Consider the following 16,274-nt stretch of genomic DNA (forward strand, 5'->3'; position numbering starts at 1 on the left):
TTACTGTCGCATACATTTCCAATAGTCCTCCACAAGTTGGAGGACTGTCGTCACTGAGGTTTACAAGTGCTGGAAACATGCCGAGCCAGCACCGTTCACCTTCCTCCGACCTTATGTCTTATCGGAATGAGGAGGAGCGCTCACAAAATGCATCTGATGCCTGTCGCTCGATCAACTGTTCTGGCAGCCGCATGTATTCTGCAAATCAGCAGTTGTTGTTGCCTCTGAGGAGGGCAATTTTCGGTTTGTCTCATGAAGAGGGTCAGGGAGCGCAGACGTCACAACGATCCTCTATCCAGCGTAGGGACTTCGGTTCGAAGGTCAACTGGTCTCCCGCAGTTCTTCCAAGTTCTCACCTCCTACAGACTCATTTAGGCGAACCGTCGTCTTCGTCTCCAAAAGACAGGAGAACAAGTAAACAGAGGAACTCCTCACCACCAACCCGTTGCCAAACTGCATTCAAGCCTCCCTCATCTCCTTGTTCCCTCACTTCTTCGCGGTTACACGCATCAAGCCGTGACACTTCTGTACAACCCCTTGGCCCTCCAGTTTCTTTAGATCTAGCCGATTGTTGTCAACAGCAACGAACATCTCCGGAGGAAGAAGTCTTCAATGCCCACCGGTCTCTCCCATCTACGAGGATCAAAACGCCATTGCCCCAGCCTGCAGTGTCCCCCCAGGGGCTTCTTGGCGACTCTGGATGTCCCGGATTCGCCCTAAGGTGGCCCGATTCCGGTTCTTGCCGGACAAACTCTTTCACTCCCAGTTTTTCGAGGACTACAATACGGGCATCCTCACACAAACGGGCCGGTTGTAATTGTGTCGATTCCGACACGTGTTTCCCGCAAATGGCACACGCGTCATTCATGAACAAGCTAGAGGATTGTGGATCGCCTAGCGATGAACGGAAGGGAAAGTGCGTCAGCAGGGTCCGCACATTTGGGAAGTTCCGTTTTGCAACGCATGGTGACAATATATCTACAGTGCAAGAAGATCTCGTCCCTTCCGGGATGCATCGAAGGGCGGGGTCCATTGGCACTAGTCGACGGGGAAACGACGTGTCAGATGCATCACGTCGGTGCATCTCTTCACCGTGTAAGGATGGAGAGGGACCGCTAGGTCTCGGAAGTGCACTGCCGCGACCCCTTAGGCGCCGCCTGAATGATAATCGTGAAAGTCGGTCTCCGAAAGCCCTCTCGCTCACTACACAGCCGTCCCCTGGTGTTCAGCACGACTTGGGCCTCTCTCCCAAAGACAAGTCCACACAAGCTGAGCAGGGAACGACGCGAACGTGAGGGTAACTAGGTGAGGCGAAGATGAGGCCGTGTGTGTCACGGCGTCTTCGTATGCTTAAAGACACAAAAACATGTTAGCTAGGGAGGTACAGTGTGACAGATGGTTCGCGGTGCTGAATTCCACCAGGTAACTCCGCCCTTTCGTCTTGGAAAGGGAACATGTGCAACAGAAAACTGAGGTCATGGTGTTTCGCACAGAAGCCTTTCCCCCTATCGGTTTTGGGCTTTTCCCGCTTTTCTTCAAAACTACAGAAGACTGAGCGCCTGTCTCTGACGTTGCATTTTGTCCTGATCACCTGCATCAGGCACTTGGCCACACACTGCCGAGTCGCCTGTCTCGCGCGAGTGGCACAGACCTTCCGGGTACCGAATGTACTACACGGAGATACACTCATTTTTGTTCATCTAAGGCTATGCCTCAAGTACCTTTCGACAGTGTCATTTTCAAAGGCAAATACAATTATCTTTGCTGTCCGCCGAACCGTAACGATACACTCAGGCCGTTCGGAAAGCTATCAACACTCGAGTAATGGTATCGTGGATACGTTAGCGCGGCAGTCCTCGGCACCAGTTTCTGATGGGTTAAGAGTGACGCCGTGGCACGGGATCCGCAGCTGCATAAGCGGAGTCTGCGCACCGGCGTTTTCGTATGCCTGCCCTCTCCCACTGGGAACTATAATTTTGGGTCTCTCGGCATCTCTCCTGATACGAAAACGACACACCAACGCTACTCTTTGCGCGCCATACAAGAGCCAACCGTCCAGCTGTTGACCTTAACGGGCAACGGAGATTGCGCATCTCGAGCCGCAGTTGATGAGCAATCTGTTACGATCATCCAGCTAGAGTTTCATTGCTGTCAGTCCTAATAGCGCGGATCGTGTCGAACGGCTAATACAATCCACACGGAGACTTGATCTTCTGGAAGTTTCAATATCTTGCATCTCAAGCCGTACACGCACTTGACAGGGCCCAGAGGCAAATCAAGTATATGCCGACCGATGGTGTTACTCAAGAGAGCACCGAAATAGACAGAGGCGTCCCCTGTATGAAAGTGTAATGGGCATGCCTGCACGGATATCCACAAAAAGCAGTAGACTGCTACCATATCAGCGAAGGAAGCAGTTTTTTCATAGGAAAAGGGGAAACACACTTCGTCAACAAGTTTTATGCTCGAAGTTGTGGAACATGATGTCCCAGTAAAGGAGCACCTAGTTTATCAAGGGACACCAGTGATCATTTAGGCAGGCAGGTGATTGTGTGGATGCATATAGATCGCACTGCAAATATGTCACGGATTCATATTGTAATTCTTGGAATGCACATACATGTGTGGCAGCTTTCAACTGCATCAACTTCGAATGGAGTTCTCGAGTAACGACTGGTGCCAGGTGTTCATCGCATATGAAAATCAGTTTCCACGTTCAACGGTGTACGTTTACCTTGAATATGTAGTTTTTAGCCAAGCCCTTAATGATGTCGCGGAACGCCCTGTCTCCAAACGTTACGCCAATGGTCCGCTCCGTCTCATAGTTTGCCAACGCGATAGAGAGGGCGACGGACATGGCGTCATCCCACTGCGTATCAAAACCACCACGTTTCGACCGACGGTAATTATCCACCTTATGCTTCACATATTCTTCGATCTGAAAAACGCGCGACTCACAACGTGAGGTCCGGACTTCCTTGAAGAGAGCATTCTGGTTAGATGAAACAGGGTAACATCTCGCACCTACTTTCCAGACATGCAAGTGCGACACTCCAAGAAGTGGGATCCCTCGTGTCTAGAACCTAAACAGCAGCAACAACGTACCTGTCGTTCTGATGTCCACAAGCGGCAAAACGGTGCCATTCGAGTTGGCCTCCCCCACCATCCCCGGAGAGCGAAGAGCGCTCGAGGGTCGGCGGATGCCGGCAGGCGTGAGTCACCCACCATGGCGTAGAGCTGCGCACGAAGACGGGACGCATCCATATTAATCATTTTATATCTTCATCATGTGGCCTCCGCTCTTCCCGCTGCTGAAACTGAATCACGGGCGGACCCGTTCTGTAGGTATGTGTGCAGAAAGAGGATACCCGCTGCGTGTTCGAAGAGTTATGTCTGCTTCAACCATACCAACAGTTCTTCGTTTGTTCATGCGACCAGTATCTACCTTTAGGAGAGGCGACTTGAAGACGTCCTCTGGCATTTTCCACCACATCGACGTGTCGCCTTCAAAATGGTAATGCAGTTTGTCGGCCGCGTGGACGATGGAGCAGCACGCATAGAACGCCTTGTGGTTAAATACACAGTGTACCGATGCGAAACGCGCGCCGATCGTAGGGTCGAACGAGGCCAGCCGTTGGCCCGTACATGCATCCCAGAATGTCGCATTCTTCGGATCCCCACATTGGTCTCTCGTGATTACCCAGCAGTAGGGCAAGTCCTCCGCCAAAAGGCCTGATGACAGAAATGACCTGCGGGTCCATTTATCCTCTGCGAAACTCACGAGCGGTGTCTCCGATGATATTTTAGTTGGGAGCACAGGGACGCCAGCATCGTCCACATGTGCAGATAGCTGTTGACAGACACTCATTTGTGGGTGTGGCAGACGAGTATACACGATCACTTTGGTATGGACTGTACTTGGAAAGCTAGAAGACGGAACAATCCGATGCCTATCTACAACGGCACCTGCGTATGCATATGCCGTACACAAGCCTGGCTCTCGATGTTTCTACAATGTCGTTTCTTCACCATGGACAGCTGTCAATGAATGTAATTCCAGAGCAAATCTGCCACATACTTCTGAGTTCTACAGCGGCATTACATTTGTTCGCTCCACAGGTTATGACGTTTTGTGCTACGGTGGAAGACCGCTGCGTGTGCAGCAATTGAGGAACGACTTCCAGTATCGCCGTGTGGTGATTCTCACAAAGTGAACTTGAAAAGGTGACCACATACGCGGCAATGAAATACATAAGCAGCATCCTCGAATTTTCGAACAGCCCATGCAAAACACATTATGACCCTGTGCGTGAGCCAGTTGTGACTCGTATGCGGCAATGGCTTCCGTTTTTTCGGTATGAAGTATCTGCGATGTTTTGCTCTTGACAGACTCCCGCTTAGCCTCAACAAAAAACCAGAAAATGTCAGGCTTACCTATCGCAACCCATGCGTCCACGGAGAAGCCCAGAAATAACGAACAAAGCAACATCGCATGGTCCTCAACCGTTCCTACTCCTCGCGCAAACAGAGCAGGCCAGCTACACCACACATCGCTCCCGCATTCTCCGCTCAACATGACATTCGCGGTACCCTGCGAAACGGTCACCCCAAGAGATGCAACAGAAACTTTTGTTTTCCCAAAATGTTTCTTCCTTCTAGCATTTTCAGTTTTGTTAAGCAGGAAATACGGGTACCTGGGTAAGCAGCTCGCTATTTTTCACATAATTCCTGAGATTGAGTCGTGCTGGTTTGGAGAATCTTTTGTCACGCGTGGTGCCTGTTCTGGAAGCCTGGCTACCCTAGTAACGTAAATATTTACCAGGAATACAAAAACGATCTGCGAACCACATCTGACGGAAGGTTGCAGCGTAGGCGATCCGCAATAGTACCCGGCCTCCCTCCTTCCCAGATCTCGGCGCCCGTATTTATACGCCGTCCGTACATGGGACAGAGACAGTCAATCTGCCTGTTTCTTGATGTAAATGTCTATCTGTTCACCTACCTACCACAGTTGTTTCCGGATCCAACTCTCTATCTTTCCCGTAAATCACCTCTATGTTCTAAATGTCCGTATGAGTATGAACATCTCCGTGAAAACCGGTTTCCATCGTGTATGAGTACTTCCCGTTAGTGATCTAATTTCTTAGAGTTTTCCGCATAAAAAAATATGTTTTTACTCAATCCTCTACCGAAAACCCTGCTCTGTTAAACTTTTTTCTCCGGTTTACCATATGTAGCGGAAACCTACCCGCCGTTCAGTTTCCATTGCTGCCACGAAACGGGCGCAATGAAAGGGACTGTCGAGACCATAAGATGAACTGCAAACACGTACGCGCCATGAAGAACTAGTTTGACCACGTGGTAGGGCTGTGACATTTTGTCAAGAAGATGCGTCAATTGAAAGCAGTGATTGGGGGCCAGGGTGCTCTGTGCGGGTCTGATTCGTGGTCTACGCGGTCCTAAAAAAACGAACTCACCAGCATTCGACTCTGGGCGAGAGAGGGCAGACGAACGAGTTTACCGGCAGGTGTTCCCCGAACTCGGTTTTTGCAAATATTTTGATCAGTCTGTAGCCGAACATGGGGTGCATCTTCTTGTAACAGCTCCACCAAGTCTCGGCGATGGACATAGCCTGTCGTAAGGCTTCTTGTCTGCAAAGTCGGTAACACGTAAATGCAAAGCAAGGCGGGGAAGGCACCACTACATACAGTGAATAATGCACTTTGATGACACTTAGGAAAAAGGAAAGGTGAAACTAGGCCCACAATTTTGAACGTCTATTGATATAACGTCGCCCTGGGAGTACAACTTCCAGCATCGTTTTTGTGGTCCCGCCTCCAACAACGACATCTTTTTCAGAGAGACGACTCTCACACGCCTGCATACAGGTCCTCAAGGATGAGTTCGGTTGTGGTACTGGCTGAAGTAGAGTTGCCTTTGCAACAAACTCCTCTGCAAATCTAACGGTTCAAAACGTGTCAGAACAGATTCACCACGTAGATGCCGGCTCCGCATCTGACTGGCAGTCAACAAAGGAAACGTCTCTGCGATTCTATTTCCCTTGTGTTGGTGCCAGATGCAGTGTGACTGCCCTTTCTAGTTCTTCCTTTCCCCCTACTTCTCTTGTTCTCCTCGACGAAGCTGCGAATCCACTTCCGCCAAGCCAAGAAACTTGGTTTCATCCCGGGGCAGCAACTGAATTTCCATGTCCAGTTTACCAACAGAAAGCGCCTCTCTCGTACCGACGCCCCGAAGCTTCACCGATGTATGAATCTGCCCGCATTAAGAAAACAGACGAACAGAGGCTGACCAGTGCCGTTGTTCAAGCATGTCCAGCGGTATGCTTCCATCGGCTGTAGTTCCGTTATTGCCGTGGCACAGCTCATTCGGTTTCTGTGGGTCCCGAGCCAGTGCCAGCAAATCCAGAGCACGCATCTCTGTACAGATACCAGCAGACTGTTACTGCATCATTTTCCCTCACACGTCCCATCTGGTAATCTCTTCAAAAGCTGGAAGCGTCTCATGCGTGTTTACCTTGCCACAATGCAAGACGCGTTGCCATTCAACCTTTTGACTGGACAAGATCTTGGATTTGTACATCGTGTTGCCAGAGAAGCTCTCGCGTGGGGTTGTGGCTCTATTGGACGCGATTCCACCTGTACGAGGATGCACGCGCCAGCAACCCAAAACGGTGCATAATTTCCACCGGAAATTCTGTCTGAATGCAGAGCTCCAGACGACTCCGGGATTAGCAGCAGGGGTGACAAACGATTCTATTCGGATCCTTCGCTTCTTGGCACCAACAGAGAGCTGCCCTTCAGAAATGCCAAGCCAATCAATGACTATAACAAACGGCATGTGCACAGATGCTCCAGTTTTTTCGCCTCTGTCGTCTGTATCACCTTTTGTCCACGACGAATGTGATATGACGTCTTCCTTAGTTACCACCAGATGCAGTGGCAACTGACGCTTTAGGAGGTCACGGTATGAAGCGCCTTCTTCTGTTGGAAGTCTCGCGGCGAACGTCTCAAGGAATTGCGGTTCACAGCAGGCCTGTGTTCATTAGACGCACGAACACAATAAACGAAAGTGTTTGCACACATCCCATCAATGCCAGTGAGTCCCGGGTTGACACTTTCTGTTACACTGTCATCTGTTTCTGGGACGAAACATGCTGTCAGGTAAGTGGTCAGCTGCTCTCAATCTGGCTACATTACCTCCACTGGACGACTTCGAAATCTTTGACTTCCAAAGGACATGTGTATGACGAAGTAAGAGCCGGAATGTCGGCTTTCATCTTCATACTCGGAGAAGTCGTGACCATCAGAGAACCGGCAAAGCAGATAGGGAGGGTCATTTGGGTCTGCATTTTCAGGCATCCACCTGGGCTGAACTTCTTGCGTGAACACAGATGACAGTGCCGCCTCCAAAGCCCCGCAGTCACTCTCTGAAGTAGCGGATGCACTAGCATACCGACAGGCGGTCTGCGGCAGCCACTTCAGTCCTGATCCCTCTCTTCGCTTCACTTCCTTTCCCGTACGTTCAGCATTTGCCTCCACTGTTTGCTCCGCCGACTGCATGTAGGTGGCGAGTTGCTGTTGGATGTCTGTCAGCACTCCCGTGTCCTGAAAGATTGAGAGTATAACACGTTGCTGTGGACGGACAGAGGCAACTTTGAAATCAAACGTTCCACTGCAATCAAAGTACCAGTTAAGTCTCCGTTGATGATGCAGGGTTTGCGCGGGATGTTTCTTTGTATGTGTCCAGTGCATGTCTACGCACACACAGGGATTCTTCCTCAAGGGAGTAGACTTCAAACAAGGAAAAAAGCTCAATTCCGATTTCTTAAAACTCCGGAGAGCGCTTCGGCGATCTAACATGAGTGTGTCACCATCATGCGGGAAGGCCTTCTCTCACGGGCGACTTGTACGTGCGTGTCGCGGCTGGTGCAGCGGATTTCTCTCCATGGGCAATTTTCCACTCTCCTGTGGAAGTACATAGCTAAACGTGGCACGCACGTACTGAAAATGGCATCGTGCAACGAGGTAGAGCAGCGTGGCTAAGCTGCATCATCTGTACCGCAGATACTGTTGCGGGATATTGGAAGCCAACACTTTCAGCTGTCTCAAGCATTCCGGAGCCGTGACAGTGTGCAGCAATCGGTGCCCGAAAAACCACGAAATTCCGGTGTCACCTGCCATTTTTGAAACACAAGGGCTTTTGCTGTCCGAAGCGGATGTGACTTCTGGCGACGAAGAGGGAAAGTGTTGCTGACAAAGCTATGCAACATATTTTCTATGAGGTTACGAAAAGTACTCAGAATTTTTCGGGAGTGAAAGCCCCCGACGTGCACATACTTGCAGAACTTCAAGCGTTCTAGCAACATCCACCGTCGGCGCTGTTTCCCCATCGTGGCTTTTTCGCGCCTGCAAATGGAGACGAAGACTTTGGCAGATGTCGGGTCGCTTGGCAAGGAACTCGTAGATAGCTGCTCTGTGTTTGGCATCCATCTGGAAAGAGCAGCCACGCGCTACATGTTCCACAGATTTAAAAACTGGAGGCTGCCTAACTTTCTCCTGAAATGCAAATGCTTGGTTCCTCCTCCCTCACCGGCAAATGTTGAACAGCTTTGTGTGACTTTTAGGGTGGAGCCAAGGATGCTGGTGGCCCGCAACCAAGTACAGCAAGAAATCTTTCTGCAACTCGAGACACTTATGGCATGTTTCAACTTCGATAGTCCGTCGAGAGCACGCAGCACATCAATGCGCAGCCGCATAGGCACAGGCACAATCTCGAAAGACGGCTCCTCTGGTGGGCAGCGTTCAGTGCCGGAAGAGGGGCAAATCTACAGAGACTACAAATGCGCTTCGCTTCCAGGGTCTGCAGTTTTGGTCTTGGCACACCAGTTTCGGCTGCATCTTACGCATGCTGGTGCATGTCCGCAAAAAGGACAGGACGAAATTTTGACCCTTACTCCTTTGACAGGCACAAGTAGAAAGTGCGCCGCAATTACGGTATGCGCCGCTGCGATATTCAACCGGCACTCTGTGTCAAGCATTCTTCCTTCGAACTGCGAACGTCTTTTTCAAACTGTAGAAGTGTCAGCAACCGCCCACAGTTTCTCGCTGACTTCTTGGTCTCATCATCGGATGAATAGAACAACCAAACGGGCAAACGCATCCGTGAGCGAGTGTACATGCGGTGCGTATTTTCACGTCGAAGCGCGACTGCGACAGCTAGACTCGTTCTGTCTTCAGGGTAGGGCATACTGATGAAAAGACTGGTCTACACCGAATCGCACTGGTACTAACTTTCCTCACTAAACTCCACCTTAGAGACCTGTGAAGATAGACAGAGCACGCTCCTGTAAACGTGGAGCGGAGATCGTGTGTCTATGGAAGCTTTCGTGAATATCATTATCATCCTCTTCGGAAGACCAGAACGCGCCCTTGCCCGGTGTCAGTTTCTGCGAGTCAGAGAAGAGGGAAAGAGCAACATTTCTCCCCGGTGAACCATCAATCAAGGCTGTCAATTCTTCACCACGGTATTACGTTGGGTTTTTTCGTACGTGTTCGTTTGCGCCTTTCAATCCTACGCGTTTCGCTTCCGCGGGAACCCTCTGCTCAGTTCTGCATGCGCTCAGCTATACATGACTTGTTCGAGTCCGCAAGACCACGTCCGTTTCGTCATTTCTTCTCATTTTCCGACTTTTTCCAGTCTCCGTTATGTTTCGGGAGTATCAGCGGCAGTTTATTTCCGCTAGTCACTCAGAGCGCCGTTCAGCAGTATCGCAAGACAAGCTGACCTCGTTTCTCTCTTCTTCCATCGTCCCTCTTTACCTCCGGGGTTTTCTTTGCTCGTTGCTTGGCTCTTGTAAGAAAAGAGATAGTTTCTTTTCGACTCGTTTGATGCCTTGTCTCACTACGTAGGTCGATGAGGTAGTGGCTCGGTCAAAAGGATGAGATGTTTATTCTTTCAAGCTGGTTCTGTCTGTGTTGTCTCAGAAAGACACCCATAGAGGTGACCCCGCCACAATTATCTTTGGCGTGCCCCTGCCACTTTCTTCTGCGGTCACTAGGCCTCCTTTGCCACTGTGGTTGTTGTCGTGCATCCATTTTTCCCCGTTTCTCTACACACTTATTGTTTCCGTAGGCCTTTCCCAGGACAAGTTCACGGGTAACGATCCGTTGCGGCAAAAAGTGATAAAGGCACGCTGGTTTCGGTCGTTCCTTCCCTCTCATCTGTACACAGCACTCCCTCTCAGAAATATCCAGTGGTTATTTCCTGTCGCATCTTTCCTTTTTGTGAATAAGGGTCCTTCGATGACGCGAAACAACTGGTGGTGGAACCCTGCTTTTTTCAACCCATCCTTGTCTTGAAGTCTTTTGTTTTCTCATAGTGGATCCGCGAACAGATGTTTCGTTGGTCGTCCGCTCTTCCTCGCTCTACCCTTCATGGGTAGCTCCAAACTCGCGTGCAGCGGTTTCTAGCTTCTCAAAAAAATGCCGTGCGACAGAACGGCGGATTTCCTGGCGTTCGCGGAGCGCGCCAGTCCAGGAGCTATCTCCCAGGCCCGAGAACTCCGCAGTAGGACAGTCCGACACGCCGACAACTCCTTCAATGCCTCCGCGGCGGAAATCGGCACTCAGCTGCACCGGACGTCCTTGAAGCTCAAAGAGCTCGCCAAGTGTACGTACAGTCGAAGGGAACGCCGTGCGTTGCTGCAGAGAGGGCGCGTATGACCTGGTGCGCATGTATGTGCGTCTCGCGCATCTCTTCGAGAGTTCCGACTTCCGTTCTGCCTCTGAACTTCCCTGTATTCTGCATCATCAAAAAGAAACTACCGCAGAGCTCAGTATATTTCAGCGGTGTTTCACTACCAGTTCCCCTGTGGTTGCTTTATCTGCGTGCACCCACCCAGTTTTGGTATTCTGCTTGGTTCTTTTTCCATGCTAGAACTTGGTTTTTCTTTGTTGTGTGGTGCTCCACTTTTTCCATCCTTCGGTCTACCAGACCGAGGGTCTACCGTGACGTCTTCGCGCTAAAGAAAGCTGATTTCTGTTCCACGGGTTCACTGCGGTTGGTTGTCTGCCGAAGCCAATGGCGCAAGACTGCCTGTATACTGGAGAGGAGGAACCGGTCTGTGACGAGCGCCTTTATCAGAATGAGGTCGAAGTATCACTCTCATTCGAGACCGCCAAAGGTTCTCAAATATCAGTGCACGTACCGTTTCACGTATCGCATTCTTTCGACTCAGACTCAAGAGATCTGAAGTGGGGCGGTGCTTCCAGCCAGTCTCTGAAATATCAAGAGGATGAATGGGATTGCCTCCTGCCCGGTTTGCTCTTCCTTTCTGTGCTATAATTTTCATCGTGTCGCATGCATTCTGGTTGCTGAACTCTACTCACCTTCTTACTCCAAGTATTCCGGCTAGCCAAGCGCTCCACTGTATTTGTGAACCCCCTGTACCTTTCGTGAAATACAGTGTCTTGTAGTCTAGACGACTGTTACGGACTACACCAGAATCTAACACTTACCGCGCAATTTATCTCTAGCGATGGTACTTGGTGGTGGAAAAACTATGAGCGTGACTGTTTGGAGATGCGTGTGTGGTGCAGTTGCTCGGCAGCGGAGTATCTACAACGACAGGACGGCGCAAACCCAGGACCTCACGTACGAAATAAAGAAGGTACGGACTTGCTTCGCTCTTTGCTTTGTCCACGGTGTTGTTTGTGAAAAGAAAGAAGAGCCTTTAAGGTGTTTTCCTCGTCAAAGACAACCAGTGTCATGCGGACAGCTTCCGTTTAACCTGAGCGAGAAAGGAGACTGTGCCGGTACCTTGTGTCAGCGCGTGCAGAGCAGAATGGGTTCGTGACGACATCCTCCTGTATGCACGGGTGTGTGGCGTGCAGTCGATTACAGAGCTGAACTGCAAGATCGACTATCTGGAGCAGATAGCCAAAGACTCAGGAAGCGAAGGACAGTCTCGTCAGCATTACAACACGATGGTCGACATGTTGAAGGGGCGTCTGTTGGATGTAACGAAGGAATTCAAGGACGTTCTGTTGCTTAGGACAGAGGTACGCTCCACGAGGGGAGCGAAAGGGGGGCGAACACCATTTTCTTCTGGAGACACTTTCGCAAGAGGATATTGGAAAGCCTGTGCTTCGCGGGGACGTTTGCATGCAGCTCCACTGACAGCAGGAGAGCAAGGCACACCAGGTGATGCGTCACTTTCCCTTGTGTGGCGCCGCTTCATTCCGGGGTGACTAGTGTCTCGATCCCGCCCTAGGGACAGAAGAGTGAAAGCAATGGCCCCTGAGTCCAATTTTCTGTGTTCTCCTGTCCATGCAGAACATGAAGAAACAGGACGAGCGAAGAAATCTGTACTCATTCGCGGGATCGCTGAATCCATCCAGTTCAGCATATGGAAAGTCGAGCGGCGACTACGACCTGGAAGGGTACATCTTTCAGGTCCATCTTGGCCTCTGACACAAGAATTTGTTTTGGATCTATGTGCATGTTCCATCTGTCCATCTAAGTTGATGCTCGGTTATATATGCTAGACACTAACCTCCCCGGTAAAGTGACATATTAAACCAGCCTGGCATCATAAAAGTAGTGGAATAGTGTTACGGAATGTAGAGAAGAAGTATGTGGATAACTTCAGTTCTGTTCGCCTCGTTTACGGATTTCTTGTGTGTTCTTGTGTTCACCCTGGCTCTGTTTTCTGTTGCCTCCTCCTGCTCGTACACCCAGCGGCGAAAAGACGCAGCTCGTGGCACAGCGCGACTCAAGTTCTTACGCACAATCGCGTGCAGAGGTGAGTTGTCGTTGCCAGGAGAACCTTGCCGGTTCGTGGATCCGCGGGTTCCCTGTTCGTAGGCTTCGGCAATTGCGGGTGCACGCGTAGCAGGTTACCGTGTGGTGCTCGACGCACTGGACACATTCAGGGTTTAGAGTTTTCGATGAACGACCACAAATGACGTGATTACGGTCTTTAAAACAACGGTTCAAATATGCTAGCGGTTGAGTGTGTTGGGAGTTCCTCCAGAACAGCTCGTTGCGTCGACCAAGTCGTGTCCGACGTTCCTTGTTTTAGGCGTAGCCGGTGAAAGGCGAAAGATACTCCCTGCCTTAGAAATATGCACACAGGGTTACGATTACAGGCTTTCATTGTTCTCCTTCGACATAGTGAGTGTGTGTCCATGGCTTCAAGAAGTGGAAATGTTCCCAAGTAGGCATCCGCATAATGACAAGAAGGTTCATCGTTCTGGTCAAGACTTCACAATAGAGTCGCGTTAACCAGCATGCGCGAATGGAGTGGCTGTTCGCTGTCGCCGCAGGTCTGTATGGAAAATCAATGAGGAGACGGCGTCTCCCTCAGCCGAGTGCCCACAAGACACACGCTGTCTCAATGTTTAAGTATCTTCTTGTTTCCCAAACAGGCAGTCGAAAATGTGCAGAGGGTAATTGGAGAGCTGGCGACAATTTTTCAGCGCGTCGCCACGATGATATCTCATCAGGACGAAATGATTCAGCGCATCGATCAGGACATTGACACCTCGATGCACAACATCCGCCAAGGTATCGAGAACTAGAAAAAAGAGTGCTTAGGGGCACTTCTTCTGCGGTCCAACAATGCGATATATGCATGCAGATGTCTGTGACTATGGTGCGCATAGCCGCCCGTGCATGCACGTTCGTTTTTGTGGTAGCAGTGTACTCAGGGTTCTGCGTGAAGGCTAGCGGCCGCATGTGTGTCTGGGTAACCTCAAACGCGGTTCTTCGTTTACAAACGAGAAAAGGAAGGCGTCTGGAGAGCTACAGACTCTAGGGTGTCCCGCGTTCGTGGGCTCAGGCTAGGCATTGTGGTCGTCCAAAGTTTCCAGCAGGCGCAATCGTCGAGGATTCGGGATGAATGGACGCGAGAAGGGGGCCAGGATCGTAGCGGCCGTGGCTGTTTTTAGGACGGTGATGACTGTAGTGTTTTCCGTTTCGACTCTCGATTGTGTGCGAATTGTCTGGTGAATGTATTTAGGGCAAACGGAGCTTCTGAACTATTTCAACCGCATTTCATCGAACCGCGCTCTGATTCTGAAAGTAAGCTTTGAGCAGTTTGCTGTGTGGGACAAAAAATCGAAATGCGACAATCAAAATGAGCGGGTAAAGAAACTCACATCAGACAAAAGTATTTTTCGACCGTTTACGTCTGGGTGTCTTAGTCAGTTCACAGGCACCCATTTTCCTTCAGAAAACGACCAGTGGTTGTGGTTCACTCCTCACGTTCTTCCGTCGTTCTTGAAGTATATATAGAGACAGATACGCGTAGGCACATCTATCTGAAACGAGGTAAATCCACCGGTTGTCAATTAACGGTCTGCGAATTTTTCTCACTTGATTCTTTCGCAGGTCTTCGCAATTCTGTTTACGTTCATCGTTTTCTTCGTCTTTTTCTTGAGCTGAAGAGTCGAGCAGAGTCTACGATTCGCGCAACAGTTCTCAAACACCCGCGTCGCGGGACCTGATATCTGCACGGGGTGACTTGCTGTAGATTCTGTCCAGGTTCTTCTACTCTGCTCTGATTGCTTCTGCGCGACGTCTCCAGAAAGGCATTCAAGAAATACAAACAGTTTTAACCAGACTCTCGGCATTCCCTAGAGAGGTACAAATGCCTAGTTGTTACCGTCTCGTTATGTTGGTGGAAAAGCGCTTCTCTCTTGTATCTACGTGTCTCGATTAAATGAAAGAGGTATTCATGCTCGGTCTACCCGGAGACCTACATTTTTTCTGGTCATGGGGGCTGGGGCTGGAAAAGTTGCCGTCTCAAATTTGTATTCTCGCTCCTGTTCTTTTCAAAGTGTTCTCTGTTGCTTCTCTTTTGCTCAATTTGCCTACTTGAGAGACTCGATCCTCAGCTGGGAAGGTATCCCGCACAGGCCCCCGTAAAAAAGACTGCTTAACCAGGCGCCTCGGGGGGTCGTGTTGACTTATTTTCATCACACCCCTGACGAAGATCTTTTGTTCCTTTTCTTCTTTACGTCATATATGCTTTGGCATTCTTTTCGATCCGGGGAACTTGTGGAAGAACTGCTAGGGTGCGAAGACCGACAGGCACGCTACCTTCTATCCTTCCACCTTCTACCGCGTCGGTGATCTCCTGCGCCTTCTGGAATATACAACTGACACAACCTGGCGTCTAGCGAGCCATCGTGAAAACCACCACATTTTCGCTGGTGTCCGCAGAAAAAGTGTATCCCCCCCTCGAATGTCGAACCTCAAAAAACGGCATGCAGCGTTCGTCTACAGTGCATATGTTTGGCAAGTTGTTCAACGTCACGCAACCTGTAGTGATTCGTGCCTTGGTAACGAGGTAGAAATATCGTTTTTCTATATGGAAGCCTGACAGCAGCAGCCCGGCGGATATCAGTGCCACAACATCACCGAAGGACTGCGAAACGGACGACCGTGGCGGGTGTAGCCAGTCGTTGTGATGATACCTTCCTCGTGTCTGAGTGAGGTCGGACGACTCAGTGATGAGGATAGTCCTTGTCTGCCTCGTTTCGGATACACCTCACGCAGAAAGACATGTAAACTTATTACAATCGGATAGGTTAAAGGGGATCCTCTGTTGAACGTAGCGGGAACGTGCGAGAAACCGCAACTTGGAGTGCGTGTTTTTCCACTGTAGGCCGGAGAACCAGTCGATTGTTCACGAATGCGCGGTTGTCCCCAAAAAAGTTTGATAATAAATTTGGTAAAAGTCTCTTTATACTCACTGGAAAGCAAGTCAGTCACGCCATTGTTGGTGGTGCGTGCGGTTTGAGGGACTCTTTAATGCGATCTGTTAGTCTTCTTATCAAGGGATGGTAGGTGGCATGCATTTTTAGAATGAGGAGCGCGAACGGTAAGCGAATCGCATGTTTTCCAATGTTACACAGGGGTGCCGGTGAGCAGAACCAACGGTGTTCCCGTTAGGCAGTGTTGTGCTGACTTCTATACGTCACTGTTCCCGAGAACAATCTAAAATTGTGGCACTCTCGTTGAATGCGAGGCTTTGATCTCATGCTTTTGTCGCACCGTGCGACTCTGAAGTTCCATTAACCGGACACAGTGCGGTAATAGAACCAAGAGCATCACAGCATGTGCTTTCTCTCCGCACCACGTTGTGCAGAGTTTCTTCGTGTACGCATATAGAGACTCTGATATATATATATATATATATACAGCTGACATATATATCTGAGAACGTGCAGAAGATGGGATAAATGGAG

The 16,274-nt window shown here is 50.0% G+C and overlaps 2 protein-coding genes across 2 annotated transcripts; one reads left to right on the forward strand and one right to left on the reverse strand.

Moving 5' to 3' along the window:
- Nucleotides 1-1,759: 1,759 nt before the first annotated feature.
- TGME49_226610 (hypothetical protein) lies at nt 1,760-9,083 on the reverse strand. The gene is made up of 12 exons (XM_018780142.1): nt 8,358-9,083; nt 7,218-7,625; nt 6,903-7,053; nt 6,535-6,656; nt 6,119-6,273; nt 5,478-5,651; nt 5,249-5,318; nt 4,435-4,591; nt 3,446-3,732; nt 3,106-3,237; nt 2,735-2,938; nt 1,760-2,361 (listed from the first exon to the last, which is right to left on the reverse strand). The coding sequence occupies exons 1-12, from the start codon at nt 8,508-8,510 to the stop codon at nt 2,158-2,160; spliced, it is 2,217 nt and encodes a 738-aa protein (XP_018636037.1). The 5' UTR covers nt 8,511-9,083; the 3' UTR covers nt 1,760-2,157.
- A 199-nt stretch (nt 9,084-9,282) lies between these two features.
- TGME49_226600 (syntaxin 5, putative) lies at nt 9,283-16,065 on the forward strand. Its single transcript, XM_002366272.2, has 8 exons — nt 9,283-10,689; nt 11,619-11,689; nt 11,913-12,080; nt 12,355-12,461; nt 12,760-12,823; nt 13,449-13,587; nt 14,042-14,103; nt 14,413-16,065. Exons 1-8 carry the CDS (start codon nt 10,503-10,505, stop codon nt 14,464-14,466), a joined length of 852 nt encoding a protein of 283 aa, XP_002366313.1. The 5' UTR covers nt 9,283-10,502; the 3' UTR covers nt 14,467-16,065.
- The last annotated feature ends 209 nt before the right edge of the window (nt 16,066-16,274 follow it).

The sequence above is a fragment of the Toxoplasma gondii genome, chromosome X (assembly GCF_000006565.2).
Source record: "Toxoplasma gondii ME49 chromosome X, whole genome shotgun sequence".
NCBI lineage: Eukaryota > Apicomplexa > Conoidasida > Eucoccidiorida > Sarcocystidae > Toxoplasma > Toxoplasma gondii.

What these genes read in the sequence shown, in the direction of transcription:
- TGME49_226600 (XM_002366272.2), top strand. Translation starts at nt 10,503, where the DNA reads ATGCCGTGCGACAGAACGGCGGATTTCCTGGCGTTCGCGGAGCGCGCC. An exon ending in GCTCAAAGAGCTCGCCAAGT is followed by an intron (nt 10,690 to 11,618) that starts GTACGTACAGTC and finishes TGTGTGGTGCAG; the next exon opens with TTGCTCGGCAGCGGAGTATC. An exon ending in ACCGCGCTCTGATTCTGAAA is followed by an intron (nt 14,104 to 14,412) that starts GTAAGCTTTGAG and finishes ATTCTTTCGCAG; the next exon opens with GTCTTCGCAATTCTGTTTAC.
- TGME49_226610 (XM_018780142.1), bottom strand. Translation starts at nt 8,510, where the DNA reads ATGGATGCCAAACACAGAGCAGCTATCTACGAGTTCCTTGCCAAGCGA. An exon ending in GCGTCTTGCATTGTGGCAAG is followed by an intron (nt 6,274 to 6,534) that starts GTAAACACGCAT and finishes TAATGCGGGCAG; the next exon opens with ATTCATACATCGGTGAAGCT. An exon ending in CGTCGAGGAGAACAAGAGAA is followed by an intron (nt 5,652 to 6,118) that starts GTAGGGGGAAAG and finishes CCGACTTTGCAG; the next exon opens with ACAAGAAGCCTTACGACAGG.